We start from the raw sequence: 17,129 nt of genomic DNA, 5'->3' as shown, positions 1-17,129 counted from the left end.
TTACTCGCTAACAGTGTACAATTTCCTTTACTCCTTTCTTTTTTGCTAATTCCCTGTATCCTCCCCTCACGCAATACTCCTTCGGGGGCTTGTGAGGTAAATGAATAAATAAATAAATAACAGGAGTGAAAAAGCCGATACTGACAACAGTGACATCAGACTGTGTGATGCAATTGATCAAATGTGCGCCATGCCTCGCTCCAATCAAGTAAAGTTATTCCACCTGCCAAGAGTCAGACTGAGCACTGGCCAATGCCACCTCTCGCCTGTGCTCCCTGTGTTGCCAATACTTCTCAACATCAACTAGCGCAGTCGACTTCCTTGCCCGTTCCTTGGTGAACTCGCTTACAGGGAGGTTGCATTCACCACCATTGGCTTTGACATGGTTCAACTGGTCAAGCCATAATGATAAGAAACCTGGTAGGGCGCGGACTGTCCTGCAAACAAGGCGTTTCATTCGGTTTGCGTGTCCTGACTGAATAAATTAGCATGGCTTAGCAAAGAATGCGACGAATCTGTTAACCATGGTCAGCGGTTTTTACTGAAGGAAAGCCACTTGGTATGCATCAACTTCAAGCAGAGCTACTGAATTCTAGGTGGAAGTTGTGGGGAGCACACGCGCCCATCTTCCCCCGCGCCGTCGCGTCGAGCGCCGGCATAGACCGGGGAGAGGCGCACTATGCCCTCTCCCGATTCTCCATCGCCTCTCGCGACGCGGGCGCGCCCTTCCACCCCCACTCGCGGGCGAGTAGCTTACGGGCGAGGAGGACATTCCCCTCGCCCAGGTAAAAAGGTACAAAACAGCGCGACCGGGGGAGACTCTCTCTCTCTGAGGCCGGACCCCTAACCTGCCGGACTGGAGTACCTGCTGCAACCCGTGAGTGACCACGTTGCCTGACTATCCCGGGCAACGAGGCCAGCCTATTTATTACTATTACAGAGAGGACATCCCTCTACCAGTGTTCTTTATTGCCAGTAGCAATAAACGTTGTTACCATTGACACCGCTGTTTGCCTTATTCGTCCGAACCCGGCGTAGCCGCGATTCCCGCGCTACGGGTTGGGAGTACCACGGAACGACTGCGTGGGGCTAGATCCGGAGCTCGCCTTCAGCCCTAGCCGCACGCAGAGTGGAACCCCCACATTTGGCGCTACCAACGTGGATCGAATTCGGCAACACGGCGCGTCTTCTGGTGTGTGTTCGCGCTAGGACTGCCCACGTTTCAGCGAACAATGGCGGCTGGCTTGTCTGACCTCTCAGATTTGTTCATGTTGTCGAATGTAGCGACGCAAAGTCAGCAGCCTATTGCTCACGCGGCGGCAGCTGCTGAACATACCAGCAGCTTTGGTTTTGAGTGTTTCACGCGGAACAGTCAGGCTAGCGCGAATGCCACGTGGGCAGAGATTAACCCCAATACGAGGCGTACCCCGTCGGGCGCCTCGCCGCATCGCGACGCGGACACAGAGGCACACATGCCACTAAATAACTCAGCCCCGACGGCGGAGGCATCCGGCCCTTTGGGCGAGAGTTTGCCGTCTAGCGAGGCAATGCTGCAAAATGCGTTGCGAATCATGCAGAGCTTAGCCGGCGCCCTGCAAGGCACAATGCAGGCCTCGTCGCAGAGCGAGCGACCACGGATTAAGGTAGACATGCCTACCTACAGTGGGTACCACGATCGCACGAGTGCGAGTGAGTACCTCGAGCGTCTGCTGTATTACCAGCAGGCAACCGGGCTTTCAGACGCCGAACTTGTCGCGCGCGTGAAGCCCCGAGGTGGACGACCGCCCGGCCTCATGCAGCCTATCGACAGCCAGACTCCCTGGCAAATCGCGGCGTGTGACGTCATGGGACCGTATCCCACCACACCGAGCAGGAACAAATTCTTGCTCGTAGTCACAGATCACTTCAGTAAATGGGTCGAACTTTTCCCCTTGCGAAAACTGACGGCACGAGTGATCATGGATAAGTTGATCGAGGTTTTCACCAGATTTGGCTATCCGGAGCAGTTGATAACGGACAATGCGTCCTACTTCACTGCGAAGGTTTTCGTCGACTCGTGCGCTGCACTTGGCATTAAGCACAAGAAAACAACAACTTACCATGCTCAGTCGAACCCCACTGAACAGGTCAATCGCAACATTAAGCACATGCTTGTCGCGTTCTCTGAAAGACATAAGGACTGGGATACCTACCTTCCAGAGATCGGCTTTGCATTGCGATCGACAGTGAACCGCTCGACTGGGTATGCGCCTTCTTCTCTCAACCTGGGGAGAGAGCTGCCGAATCCGATGGATAGAGTTCTCGCGGATCGCAGCGGAATGTCGGTCGCGCCGGCAGCACGAGCTGAATACGCGACGCACCTACGTGACAAGATGACGGAAGCTTTACGCAAAGCACGCCGTAATCTTCGCACTGCTAGGGCGCAACAGAAGGCGCAGTACGACCGCTCGCATCGGAACGTCCGCTACGAAGTGGGCGATCTGGTGCTTCGGCGCCAGCACGTTCTCAGCGATTCTAGCAAACAGTTCGCTGCCTCGCTGGCGCCGAAGTGGACCGGGCCGTATCAAGTACGAGAGAAGGTTTCCTCGCTTGTTTACCGGCTCGAGAGCATGAAAGGGAAGCCGATCGGCGGGCCAGTACACGTATGCGACCTGAAACGCTACGTGCCGCGTGATGAGCAGTGGGATGAAAATCAGACCCTCCCTCAACCGCGGTCGGTGAGTGAGAGCAGCCAGAACCGAACGGCGAGCCCGCAGCCGCGCTACAACTTGCGTAGCAGGCGGAAGTGATCCGGCGGCTATATTTGCGTAGCCCGATGACTGCGAGGACCATTCGTAAGTCCGGGCCGTGCTGGCACCTTGTTAGTTCCTGCCGGGAAGCGAACGTCTAGCGACAGCAGAGCGCAGAGTATTGACGTCGAGCCGTCGTTCGTCTTCAAGCAACCACGCAGACTACGACGGGAATGTGGCGTGAACGATTCAACGTGTTTGCGTGCGGTGTGTGCATTGACTAAAGACTTGCGAGGGCCAGTGCGGTGTGCTGTGAGTCGATGCGGACGACCATTCCCTTCGTAACGGGCGTTGACGCTGTTCCCGGATCCGGCCAATCATGCTGCTTATGACAATTTCGTACTGTGCAGTGGACTAATCCAATTTTCTGAAGCAGGAAACAAGACACGGCCGTGCGAACTGCCTGCAGTACTCGCGGGTACAACTGACGCACCGGCAGCGCTACGCTGGCCTTGCAGCCGCATGAACCACTACCTGGCGCCCAGCAAGCGACCGCCCGGCTGGTGCAGCCGACACCTGGGGCGCGGCACGGAGAGTCGCCTTCGAGCCCCGACTACGATCCGCCTCGCAAGCCCGAGCAGTGCCGCTGACTGGACACCTTCGAGTCGGCATCGAGTATCTGCCACCTGAGGCCTACAGCAACGCAAGCCCGACGCTCAAAGCCGGCGTGTGCCACGCTGCCTTGATCGCCAACCTTGGCGGGAACTCTAGCAAACGGGCGCCCGAACCCTTCGGGCGTACCTAGGTGCCAGCATCAACGTACGGGGGGCTTCTTAAGGGGAGGAGGATGTGGGGAGCACACGCGCCCATCTTCCCCCGCGCCGTCGCGTCGAGCGCCGGCATAGACCGGGGAGAGGCGCACTATGCCCTCTCCCGATTCTCCATCGCCTCTCGCGACGCGCGCGCGCCCTTCCACCCCCACTCGCGGGCGAGTAGCTTACGGACGAGGAGGACATTCCCCTCGCCCAGGTAAAAAGGTACAAAACAGCGCGACCGGGGGAGACTCTCTCTCTCTGAGGCCGGACCCCTAACCTGCCGGACTGGAGTACCTGCTGCAACCCGTGAGTGACCACGTCGCCTGACTATCCCGGGCAACGAGGCCAGCCTATTTATTACTATTACAGAGAGGACATCCCTCTACCAGTGTTCTTTATTGCCAGTAGCAATAAACGTTGTTACCATTGACACCGCTGTTTGCCTTATTCGTCCGAACCCGGCGTAGCCGCGATTCCCGCGCTACGGGTTGGGAGTACCACGGAGCGACTGCGTGGGGCTAGATCCGGAGCTCGCCTTCAGCCCTAGCCGCACGCAGAGTGGAACCCCCACAAAGTAGGCCAATGTCCACTACACCCCGAAAGGGACCCCGATGGTTTATGGTCCACTGAGATGGGCAAAGTCTTTGGTTCGCTACACTGCTACAAATGACAGCCGAAACTTCCTTTTTTCAATGTCATTGTGATGGCGTTCTGTTGACATAAGCAACTGCAAAGCTAAAGAAACTTCCCGATAGTCTCCAGAAGGTTGCTCCTGAAGCATGGCGACTGCCAGACTGAAAAAGCCAGCTTATGCTAACACTGTGGTCTTGTAAGTGGTGTTGTGCTGCGCAATGCAGTTGTCAGAACATAACAGCAACTTCAGGGGTTCCTAACCACTTGGCTGCTCATGATCTTGCAATCACAGCGAGTACTTGCACAGTGATGCACAAATTGGGACAGTTGTCTCCAACCAAGCCTAGCAGATGACAAGCACTTGTGGCATCAGGAGTCATAACATACCGAATTGCTGCCACCTTGCGCAAGTCAGAAGTGGGTTGGGTGAAACTTGATCGTGCTCATTGTGAAACAGCACTGTTCAGAGGTACTCCTTTCCTAAACAAGCGTAGGTGGTCCTGCTACGACGATGTTCTACCAAAGACATTCTCAGCAGAGTTCACCACACTTGGTCTTTAATGATCTGGGACGTTTGCTGCCAGTGTGAATGTAATCTCGTACAGCAGTCGAAGCAAACAATACTGACACTCATGTTTGGGACACGAGCGGCATTTTATGTGCCCTTTCTTGCTAGTAAGCAATGAAGATGTCGTGGTTTATTTGTTTATTTTTATTTATTTATTTTACCCTCAGGGCAAAGCATTACAGAGGGGAGTGGGTATAATACATAACACTACGACCTAGGTGAACACTACAACCTTAGGTCATGTTAAAGGAACAAAAATAAACTGGCTATATAGGTTAATTAAGTTAAACTTTTTCATGGCTTAGTGTGTTATACATAGTAGTACTTCTAACAGAAAGTAGTGCAATGCACTGTACAGTTTATTTTCGAGTTCTTTCCATTGTACTTCACAGTTCTTTGTTACATTGCCCCCCTTACTCAATGCCCGACAGAGCCTGTAAGGTGTTTTCTAAATAAATAAATAAATACACACAATTGCATCGGAGGGTAGGAATAGACACCTTCAATGTGATAGCCCTGTTTAGCTCATGTGCTGCTCTTCATTTTATATAAAGCTAAAGCTCAATACAACAAAGTCAGTATAATTGGCAATTGGCTTTGTTATATAGAAATCTCATATTTCAATTCGACCTTTTATGCAAGTAAGTACAGTCATTGATAGTTTTCGTTAGACCAAAGGGGCCGCAAAGTTTTCACAAGTATCGGGTTATCAGATAAAGTACATTTCAATGAGAAAAATATTCCATTTTGTTGAATTTCGGAGTCAGCAACGAACGATAAGGTTTCATGACATGTCAAGGATACCTTCCCATCAGTAGTATGAAACGAAGTCAGCCCCACTTTTGCATCTGCTCTGCGCCAATGGTTGATAGTGTCGCCCACCGTGGGGAAGAAAAGCGCTGGCAGTGGCGTGCCTTGTCTGCCTCTCATTTGGTTCAACTTTTCTACAAAACTCGAGATTATTGTTTGGTACCTCCTCCGGTACTAAATTCGTGGGAAGACAGTGCACATGACGCCATGCCATCTCGGCATGCCCACTCTTTGTACATGCAGAAAATTACCTCTAAAACAGGTCGCGCAGGCTGCGCATACGCTCAGACGTGCCGACAGCCATGTGTAGCCACAGGCGTGCTAAGAAAGGAGATGCACGCCAACCTACCCCCATCCTTCCCGCACACTTAATCGCATGAATGCTACCCTTTCTTAGTTGCACGGCGTGCAATCTGAGAAGTCCATTCACAAGCAGCCACATGTAATTTGACCTTTTGACCTGTGTACGCAGAAGTTTCGATTTATTGTCTCGGTGTTGGTAGTGAAAGTTGGTTATATTGAAACCGAGTATAAGCACACTTCATTATACTGAGGTTCTAAATATATGGTGCTCTACGGACAACAAATTATAAAAAGTAGTACGCTTTGTTATAAGGATAATTTCTGTATACTGAAGTTCGTTATATTAAAGTTTAACTGTATACATTACATATTTAGTGGCCCATGTCAGTGAAGTAACCTCCCAAGTGAGTGTGTGTATTGTTTGCTGCTTTCTGTTACAAGTTAATTAGGTGACTGTCTCGTCTTTGTCAAGTCATTGTCCCATCTGCTCTTCACCTCTGCCTCTCACAGAAGAGAATGTGGTGTGGTTGATTAATAACCACGGTTGTTGTTGAAAGCTGCCAGGGCTTCGCAGATGTTGCGCAGATCCAGTCTCCCGACTTCCATGTTCACTTGCAGGCCAGGGATGATCTCCTCACCGCACACACTCATATGCACAAAAATGGTCCTAAAGCATTACTGCTATGCGTCCAAGTTTTCATAACACCCTCTAGTGTTGAAAAACATAAGTGTGCAGCACCAACAAAACAGAGTACATCTAACTTAGAGATGCATGCTGACATTGGCAAAGGATGCTTTCCAGGACCCTTCTTATCCCTGCTTAAGCTCTTGTAGATCTTGAACGAAAAAACCAGTCAAAAACACAAAGGACAAGAGGAGAGGTTCACACCGCAACAGCTGGAAAGCGGTGGCTGAATCGCTGCTTCAGAGGTTAAAGAAGGAACGTACGAAGCTGGTAGATGATGGGGCAACTAAATGTAGGAAACTTGAAGTTATGCCGCATGTGCGTAAAGTGAGCCACAACATCAAGAAGGTTGCCGTCAAGCAGGGAGTAAGTGTTGTGTTTTCTGCCCCTTGTAAGCTTTCGGGTCTGTGCTCGCGCATTTTCCGAGACAGGGCAAGAAACCACGTTTGCACGACGCAGCATGAAAACCGTTTTACGGCATGTGCTGCAGGGGTTGTCTATAAGTTCCCTCTCACGTGCGAAAGATTTTACATAGACCAAACCGGTCGATGTATTAATGACCGCCTGCGTGAGCACCACTCCTCCCTTGGGTCAGATAACGGCGCAAACTTGCCTCGACATTGCAATGAGTGTGGTTGTTACCCTTTGTTCAGCAATGTGACGATTCTTGGTACAGGCAAGGGCAAAGAAGAGCGAGAAATCTTGGAAGCGTACTATATCAGTTTATTAGGTGATGACTGCGTTAGTACAACCTCGGTGTGCTTACTTGAAAAAGAATTTGAATTTCTGGGTCAGTCACGATAGAAGGGTTTCTTGTCTTTTCATGCTATGTGATTAGCGATGATGCAGTTGCGTATGCTCTGCTGGCCTTGCTGGGACTACACCGATTCTAATAAACCTCAGTTGATAGTCCAGTCGTTGTGGTGGGAGCCTCTCCTCTTGTCCTTTGTGTTTTTGACTGGTTTTTTCGTTCAAGTATGTACCAACTGGCCCAGATTTCAACCCTTCTTGTAGATCGCTTCGAATGGTGGGAAATGTGCTAAACACAATGAACAGTTTAACTACAGACATTCTGGTAGAGCTTCTGCCACGGGTGTGGGTGACACACTAGCACTGCCGCCAAGTACCTACAAGCAAAATAGGTACAAGCACACTCCCGGCCAGGTGCTCGGCCACTGTGGGGTCACTTGTAAAGCGATGTTTCTACCGAACCTGAGGACGTGCTTGCCTAATACTAGATGCTTTGGCATGACACATGGGTAAGTGCCACCACGGGAGCGGCCCTGAACCCCTTTTTCAGGGGGTTCAGGCTGTGCCCACAGGGGTTTCGAGAGGATTTCCATGGCATGGGCTCTCTCCCCAGGACATTGCACCCCTAAAGAAAGCCAAGCGTTATCCAAGTAACCAGTGGGTAACTGGTGGTAGCGTGGTTTTGAACCCACGCCCTGCCGCAGCCGAGGCAGGCCCTCAAGACCTTGACAATTGACATCTCAGCCTCAGAGCTGACCTTAAAAAAAGTATACACAAAGACAGAAAATGAGCTGAACTCCACAGCGCTGTTACATAAAAGAGAACTGTGATGTTCGGCATTGTCTCTGTGTGATTCGCGATTTTACATATAGCGATGCAGTAGTACCAATATGCCTACACATCCACACCTTGGCATTACTAGTACAAAGTTCAATGAAAATGATAGAATGCTCTTCTTCCTGTTGCTTGATGGTGACTCATTTTTTCTCCTCCAAGATGATTTCAAATTGGCCGTATTTGTGACAGATGTCCCACTAATGCCGTTTTTCACTAGTCGATTCGGAGCAGGATTTCCTGCTCTGTGGCAACGAATCTGAATTTGACTGGTCAATCTGGAGCGGGTTCGCACTTTCCACTGGTCGTTTCGGATCAACTCGCTCTGCGCAGATCACTCTCACTTGCTCCGCCACCAAGGCGAGGATTAGGGTGGAAATAGCTCGCCTCACTTCCGTCTTCAAGCGAAATGGGTACCTGGTCAGTACGCACAACATTGTGTTGCTTCACAAAATGGCTGCGTTTGGTGCTGCTGTAGAGCTCGCGTTTGGCACCGAGAGCTCACGAGGTGACGCAAATGCTGTACGAAACCTTCTGTGTATGTTGTCTATGCACAATCCTTACGGGCACAACATGAAAATGACGGACTCTGCAACTACCGTGGAGCGTCTTTGCACTCCGCTGGCTGATTCGGATTTGTGCAACCCAAGCACTCGCTCGGGGATTTCGGCGGCTGCTCCAGACCGACCAGTGAAAAACGCCATAAATGTTAGAATGTTCATTCACTAGTAAGTGGCCAGCCTCCTCGGCAGGTCAGACTGAATTTGCCAGCCCTGTTCCTACTCACTACATACAGGAGGGACAACCACCCTGGTGAGGGCTCCGCTGGATTGCCACCATCTATGAGCAAAACGACTGCAAAATGATATAATGCCTCATACTTGCGGTCAAACGCGCGAAAGGCAGTCCACAGCCACCCAAGAGATGGCTTGTTCTTGCTGTTGAGGCCGTGGTGGAAATAGACCAGCGTGTAGTCACTCTCCACAAACTGATCCAGTGTGTGCATCAGGTACCTGCAGCCAGAGGACGCAAATGAATGGGAGAGCCTTAAGAGGACAAGACCTCCGGCGAGTGGCACAGTAGACTCATTGCAACAAATCTGCTCAAGAAAGAGAGAGTGCGAAGTAACACTACACATAGACACATGCACATGACAGGTTCGGTGCGACAAACATTTGCACCGTTGAAGGATGAGAATTAAGCAACAGAGATGCTGCTGTTGCGTTGTGCACCGAATATAACTCTGGCGCAGCCAGAGTTGTATTCAGTGAGCACAAGAAGAACACTGTAGAGAACACTGTCTGGTGCCACCAGCCAGCAGCAGTGGTCGAATAAAATGCAGCTGCAAACGCTGGGTTGCATGCTTTTGTTACGTTGCACATTGGCATAACTGTGTTGTCATCAATGCACTCTAGATTTAACAGATTCTACAGGAACAGACACATGGTGCCTGTTTGCACCCGCTACAGTGCAAAACTGCACAGTCTGAAATTTTACCATGAACAGACACACACTACAATGGCGCAGTCTCCAACTGTTTTGTTATTCATATTCACTATCGTTTATAAATTAAAAGGAATAAAGGAAAACATTCAGTTGAGCTGTATTACTAAATTATGCCTGTTTTCTCCCCCCCCCCCCCTTTCTGTGCACTGTTCTGATATGTACAATATTTACATAGTGGCACTGAGTGGCACCAAAACAACAAAGATGGCGGGCCAGGGCACAGCTTGTCCACTTTCTCGACTGCTATGCGATGTCTTCTTCGTCCACGAAACAAGTGCCTCATAAAAATGCATTAAAGAATGTTACAGAATCAGCTTTGCTAACCTATCTTTATGAACAAAGCATTTTAGAACTATTCGGTCATTTTAAAGCTTCAATTCCCTTCTATTTCTTTTTCTGTTTGTTTCCTTGTCTAATTGGTCTTTTTGTGTTATTTATTTATTTATTTATTTATTTATTTGATACATACTGCCGGCCTGAGTGTCAGGCCTTGGGCAGGAGTGGGTATATATGACCAGCGGTAGACCGCTGCTCATATATACCCATACATACCGCTGGACCAGCGGTATATGACCAATGCAGTTGCTCTGTGCTACTACATTATAATCGTTGTATTTTAGTGTTCACATTAGGATCATTGTCTTGTGCTATTGCACTGTATAATCATTAGCTTGAGCTACAACTAGATGCACTGCACTCCCTATTAATTCCTATGCTCTTTATTTGCTTTCATGCGTCTCACAACCTTTTTGGTGCTGTTACTAGGTGTGTTAAAAATATTCAGTAGTTACCTGCTCATGCCCCATGTAATGCGCAGGTTCTGGACCCTTTGGGCAAATAAACGAATGAATGAATGAATGAATGAATGAATGAATGAATGAATGAATGATGAATGAATGAATGAATGAATGAATGAATGAATGAATGAATGAATGAATGAATGAATGAATGAATGAACAAATAAACAAGAGTGCTGTATGCTTTCATTCTGGCAGAGACCAGACCAATGGAACACGCTACACTGTTAACGCTCATGGTGGGCATAGTAGTTCTTGTGCAGTCTTTTAAACCTACTCAAATAGAAATAAACTGCCTTCTGCGACTCTTCGGAGTCTCCATAAATGTCATCCGACTCTGTGTTGATTCGCAAAGCCATCGAATTACTGGATTTTGAAATCGATTCACGAAGCTGCAGGAACTTGCTTCCTTTGCATTGTTGAGGCGGTCGCGCATCAAACACTTGCGAGTTGACAACAACGCCTTGCTCTCAAGCTAAATTAGGCGAACGCTACTTAGTAAACTGGTTGCACCGTGGAAGTATCGTCTCAGAGAAATTTACTGATCAAGCAGTCACAACACAAGGTTCAACTCTTCTATAGCAAGGACACTACGTGCTGGCCATGCATCACTTGCCCCGCAGCAAATGAAGTGAAAATGTGGTAGTCATTCACCCGTTTTTCCTATATTCTTTCACTGATACACAGCCACTCGTTATAAAAACATCATTGTGTTGCATTATCGGACGAAACTTGTCGAGGTCTATTTCATTTTTTCAAAAAAAGAACTGATTAACATTATCCTTGACAATGATACTGGCGGATGAAAGATTTCGTTTTCGCTTGTTTTCGTTTTCACATTTCAGTAGTTCCATTATCGTGCTGCGTTGGTTTTGCTTGCTTGCGAAACTCGCGCAAACTGCAAGAAGCAGAGAATTCCACTTCCATGCGATGTCGCGGGATGCCCAAACGGTCCACGCCACTTAACCAAAAGCAGCTGCAGCGACGAATCCACCACTCTATCGTGGCTCGGTTTCTCCATCATGGCCGGGTGTTTGCGGTTTGTGCAAAACACCCTATCGCCATCTTTCGAGCGCCGTTTTACTCACCGACGGCCGCAAAGCACGGTGATGGCATGCGCAACGTCACCGTTCTCCAGTTTGGTGGTGGAAAATTTAAATTGCAATAGAGGTATTCGGTCACTTGAGAAGCAGTGCCATAGCCACAAAGCAACTGCGGCGGGCACAGAAGTGTTCATTTTATGTGGTTTTGACACGTACAGCCCCATAATTGAATTAAAGTTTAATACTTCCGCCACAATGGGATGTGCCATGTGAGGCCAATGCATATGCTCAACTCTCTCAGATGTTATGAAGTATGGCGGACAACAATGCCTCAAGCAAACACCTCCCGCTGTGTGTTCTGTGTACTATGCAGACAAGCAGCAGTGGTGCATGCAAGGTAAAGTTTAACATCAACTCACCCTTCTTGTGTTAGACTAAATGTTGAAGAAATGAAACTTTCACCGTCAACATCACCGCTACTTTTCGTCAATTAAAGCAAACAGCGCAGAAAGCTTCGCTTACACCGATTCCCACAGTGTGTGGGAGCCAAACAGCGCAAACACATACAACCACAAAGTATCAAGGACGAGACACTTGTGTCTCGTCCTTGATACTTTGTGGTTGCATGTGTTTGCGTTGTTACAATTTTTATGTCAAGCATGCACCAACTTGCCCAGAAAGAAGTTTTAATGAAGTAACCATCTGCACAAGCAAGGGGACAGTGTAAAACAGTAGTCGCTGTGATAGATCAGCGTGAATGTATGCCATTGATGGTACGCACCTGAGAAACTTGGGGTGGTTCAGCTCTTTGTGGGGTGGCAGTCTGCATGCCGAGATGACTATCACATTGCGACCATACGCATCGTCACCTGGTGGGACACAAAGAGGCAGGAAACATTAAACAAACTGGCTTTCAAACATTTTCCTTAAGACAGGTCAAGCACACAAGGACACGGACGGCAAAAAGAAGACAAACAAGTCCAGCTTAAAACCAGCTAAGGCGAAATCAGCTGCTTTGAACTTGCTCGCAGAGATGGATCTTCAAACCCTGCACAGATAAGTGGAAGGTATTAAGGGCTTGACTATGTTCTTTTGTGCTATGGCGCATAAGGACTTGTGCCCCCTACGAACAATAGTTACAGAAAAAGGCACCTGGCAGGCCATCCTCAGCAGTTACCTCGTAAAAATCTCAACAGCCTCACGCCCGAAGACCCGTACAAGGTTAAGTGTTCAGCAGATGTGACAGCAGTGCTTCAACAAAGTGACTTAAGTGTGAATTTCAGCATTTCGATAGATATTGAAGAGCTCTTCTACTCTGTTCCGCATGATGAACATTTTCACGCAGTCAGCAAAATAATCAACTTGTCTGGTGTAGTGTCTTTTCAACACAATTTTGGCATCTACAGAGAAGGTTTTTTGGAACTTTTAAGGTTCTACCTACGCGCAACTATTGTAAAATTTGAAAGGAACATGTACACCCAAAAACAGGGCATCTGCATAGGTTCGTGTGTTGCGCCTATCCTGTGTGAAATCTACCTGGCTAGGTTTTACCGCCAGCTTCAAGCTCAGCTTGACGCCACCAACCTTGGTGTTAAATAGTGTTTAGATACGTAGACGATTTCTTAGTCCTGATAAACGTTGACCGCAAAGCGAGTCGTAGCAGTGTATTAGAAGTACTAGAAGTTTTTAAACACTGTTCCAAATCCTTAAATTTTACCCTTGAACAGAAGCAAGAGCAGAGTATTCAGTTTTTGGACTTAAAAATTTCCTTTGAGATGCTTGATCATGTGTGCTGGGCCTATATATCGCATTTTAATAAGGCCATTTTACTGTTCTCCTCTTCACACTTGAAACTAATTATGAGAGGCGTAGCTATCACCTGTTTGAGGTCAGCCCTTTTGAAGTCATGCCAGCACAAGACAGCTGAAAGTTTTCAAACCCAAGTAAATAAGCTGGAACAGACAGGCTTTCCTTCAGCCCTTCATCAGGCAGTGGGCATCACTGTTGTGCAAGTTGCGGCACAAGGCAGGTGGGCAGGAGCAGGCAACAGAGGCCTCCTAGAAGTCATGTCCTACGTGCACAAAAATGGCACACAATCTGAAAAATGTTGCAGCTAAACAGAGCATTCCACTCGTGTTCTAAGCCCCCTACAAGTTATCCCAACTACGTAGGCAGATGGCAGACGGTGCCGCGCAAGGTTGCCTGAGCTGCTAAGCACGAGTACCACTGTGCCACCAATGTGGTGCACCAGTTTCCGCCACGATGTGGCAGTGTTTACGTTGGCCAAACTGGGCAATGTATTAATGATAGACTGTGGCAGCACTTCCGCTCCTTGAAGGGTGACAGCAGCGCCAATCTCCCCGGATACACCAGGGAATGCAAAAGTTGCTACCCCAAATTCAATCAAGCCATCATTGTAGGACGGGGAGACTCTATACTTGAGCGAGACATTATAGAAGCGGCCCACATGCGCACGTGTGTAAGTGAGCCTTCGGTGGCATTCCTAGATAAAGAAACCTGATTTTTTATTAAACAGTGATAGCTTTTTTTTTTCTTTTTTTTTTGCCCCTTGCCACTTTCCATGGTCATCTAGGGCGCTTTTAGCCACTTGTGTTTCATCTTGCTCTTCAGTATGTTAAGGCACGCTGCGTGCAGGTGCGACCTTTCGCTGTTATGTGTTTCATGGTAATAAACCTCAGTTGCTAGCTACTGCTCATCCTGTCCACTTCTTCATCTTACGCCCTGTCTGAAGTCGCGGTTCTTTTCCTCTTTAAAGACAACCAGGCACTACTTCCAACTAATTTTATTTGCAAGAGCCCCCGTATATATCCACAAAACAGAGGTATTTTGCAAACGACGCCGCACTTGCATGCCACATAGCCTCTGACATGATTCTTGCTGCAGGGTTTAGACCGTTTGCTACCCAGATTCACATGCTTGCACAAACTACCTTGTTTATTGGCTGCCAAAAACACAACTCTAACTTTGGAGCGTCCTGCAGCCTTCTTGATTCTATGTGATATTCGGTGCACATAGATGATGGCAGTTTTTTCCTTTTGTTTTTTTTTTCAGTGGCGCAAGACTGTTTCTTCGGAGTTGATGCAGCAGGGAATCCGCAACATCCAATAAAAGAAAATCAAGGAAATTTGCTTCTCCCAATCGCTTGACTTGCGAAGCAAAGCTCTGTGCCACTCAATGAGGGCATGACCGTGTGAATGCCTTTTTCATAGCGGTGAGTGTAATGGCACGTTTCACCAACTTGGAGTGGTTGGAGTCAATTGAAAGAAGGCATTTTTTCAACCTTGGGGCATACATCCAGCAGGCATGCTCTGGCATGAAGTGGAAGTCCATATTGAGGAAGCGGATGTGGTCAATAACAGGGATTCCTCTGGTGAGAGTAAATCTGATAAACGCTTTGCAGAATTTGAAAAACAACTCTTCTATTTTGTGTGTGGCATTTTCTGCAGTCCCACGGAAGACGACCAGATAATCACCGACGAAGCAGAAAATTTTGACCATGTGGGCAACCAGCAAAGTGGAACATTTTTACCACATGGGCGACCCACTGCCTTCAAAGTCTCTGTCAAACTTTGCTAGCGGAAGGTCGCTCAGTCCTGGTGCAAGGTGTGACCCGATGCATATGCCGGCCTTTTGCACGAAGAACTTCCCGTTGTGATTAATAACTATGGATGCTAGATACAAGGCTAATAATTCATCAAATCTGCCAAGTGAGGCGCCAATAGTGTTCTGGAAACAAACAGCCTCATACTCATCAATGCAAGCCTGAACTACTTCGGCGAGAGTTTTCAATATTTGCTGTTGACTGTAGCAATTATACATGTGCATCACAAGCAGATTGATTGACTGATGATTGATGTTTAACGGCGCAAGGGCCAGGTATGGCCAAAGAGCACCATGTCTTGGTGATGAGTTCGCAGTGTAATTATGAGTTCTATGAAATTGGTGTGACGTGGCTGTAAAAGGGCCTTAAAAATAGTCGCGCTAAAGTGCGTAATATCTGTATAATAAGATTATGGTGATGACGTATGACGTGTGCTATGAACATTAAATGCATTTAAGAAAAACAATACGATGTGTAAAATATATCAGGTTATGAGATATGCTAGAGCACTACTACCTCCTTAGAGCCCTTGAAACACAAGGGCCTGGAGGCATGTGCTATACAGTACAACTATCCCAGCGGCATCCTCTAAAGAGAGGAAGCACTACGAATGTATGGGACTAATAACATGTAAGACCACATCTCTGAGGAAACCTAGGACTGTGTCTGTATTAAAAAGCAGTTCTGGACCGAAAAACATTACAGGATGAAGAGGAATGTGCTGCCGGTATGCTAAGGAAAAATGTATCTTTCTCTCAGATTCGGCTTCCCGACACACCAGGAGGACGTGGAGTATAGTCAGCCTCTCCCCGCATCTGCCACAGGTTGGAGGTTCATTTCCAGTGAGTAAATTGTGATGGGTGCCAAATGTGTGTCCTATTCTGAGACGACAGAATAGGACATCTGTTCAGCGGGATTTTGTAGTAGAGGGCCAGAATCCTAACTGTGGCTTTATCCGGTGGAGCTTATTATCTATTTCCGCGTCCCACATGCATTGCCAGTGGTCTCGCAGCTTTCTTCGCAAGAAAGGCCTCAGATCTGTGACAGGCACCTCAGCGATAGGTTTAGCGGCTCGCGATGCGATTGACGTGGCCATCTCGTCTGCCAGAATGTTACCCTCAATGCTCCTATGGCCAGGCACCCAACATATAATGATATGCTGGTTAGATATGTACGCTTTACACAAGACGGAATGGAGTTCATTAAGTACTGGATTTTTGTTTCTATAATGTGTCATCAAGGCCTTCACGACGCTTAGGAAGTCTGTATATATCGCTGATTTTTGAAGTTTCGATTTTCTTATATGCTTCACAGAAGACAGTAATGCATAGGCCTCGGCCGTAAAGATACTTGTTTCCGGATGCAGTATACCAGAATCTGAGAAGGATGGGCCGACGGCAGCATAGGACACCCCGGCATTTGACTTCTAAGTGTCTGTGTAGAACTCTGCGCAGGAGTGCTTGTGCTGGAGTTCTAGAAAATACATTTGGATTTCGATCTCTGGTGCGTGTTTTGTTACTTCTAAAAAGGATGCGTCACATTCTATCAACTGCCACTCCCAAGGTGGTAACAGCTTGGTTGGATGCATAAGGCGAAGCTCGAGGAGTGGGACATGCATTTCATCACTAAGCTCCCTCACACGAAGCGAAAAAGGCTGTCTTACAGAGGGGCGGTCATGGAAAACTGTAGTACATGTCAGATCGTTAACAGTGTTAAAACATGGATGTTGATGATTGGAATGTATTTTCAGGAAATATGTAAGGCTGATGTAAGTTCTCTGTAGATGGAGTGACCATTCATTTGATTCTGCATATAACCTTTGAATAGGGCTTGTCCTGAAAGCGCCAATGGCTACGCGGATACCTAGATGGTGGACAGGATCTAGAATCTTTAGTGCGCTCGGAGCGGCAGAGTTATACACGACGGCACCATAGTCCAATCGTGATCGAGCTAGGCTCTTATAAACATTCATCAGACACCTCCTGTCGCTAGCCCACATTGTGTGGGATAGAATTTTGAATAAGTTCATTGTCC

General features: G+C 47.9%; 1 protein-coding gene across 5 annotated transcripts in view; it reads right to left on the bottom strand.

Annotated features, from left to right (window-relative positions):
* Positions 1 to 17,129, bottom strand: part of LOC135901674 (rho GTPase-activating protein 1-like) — a 148,747-nt gene that overhangs the window by 72,358 nt on the left and 59,260 nt on the right. For all 5 annotated transcript variants that reach the window (XM_065431516.1, XM_065431515.1, XM_065431514.1 and 2 more), the window contains 2 exons: positions 12,255 to 12,342; positions 9,009 to 9,140 (listed from right to left, as the gene is read on the bottom strand). In XM_065431516.1, the coding sequence (XP_065287588.1) occupies positions 9,009 to 9,140; positions 12,255 to 12,342 (220 nt within the window). The remainder of the gene's footprint in view (positions 1 to 9,008; positions 9,141 to 12,254; positions 12,343 to 17,129) is intronic.

The sequence above is a fragment of the Dermacentor albipictus genome, unplaced genomic scaffold (assembly GCF_038994185.2).
Source record: "Dermacentor albipictus isolate Rhodes 1998 colony unplaced genomic scaffold, USDA_Dalb.pri_finalv2 scaffold_16, whole genome shotgun sequence".
NCBI classification, from domain to species: domain Eukaryota; kingdom Metazoa; phylum Arthropoda; class Arachnida; order Ixodida; family Ixodidae; genus Dermacentor; species Dermacentor albipictus.
Note: the sequence above shows the minus strand (reverse complement) of the source record. Positions and strands in the feature narration are given on the sequence as shown.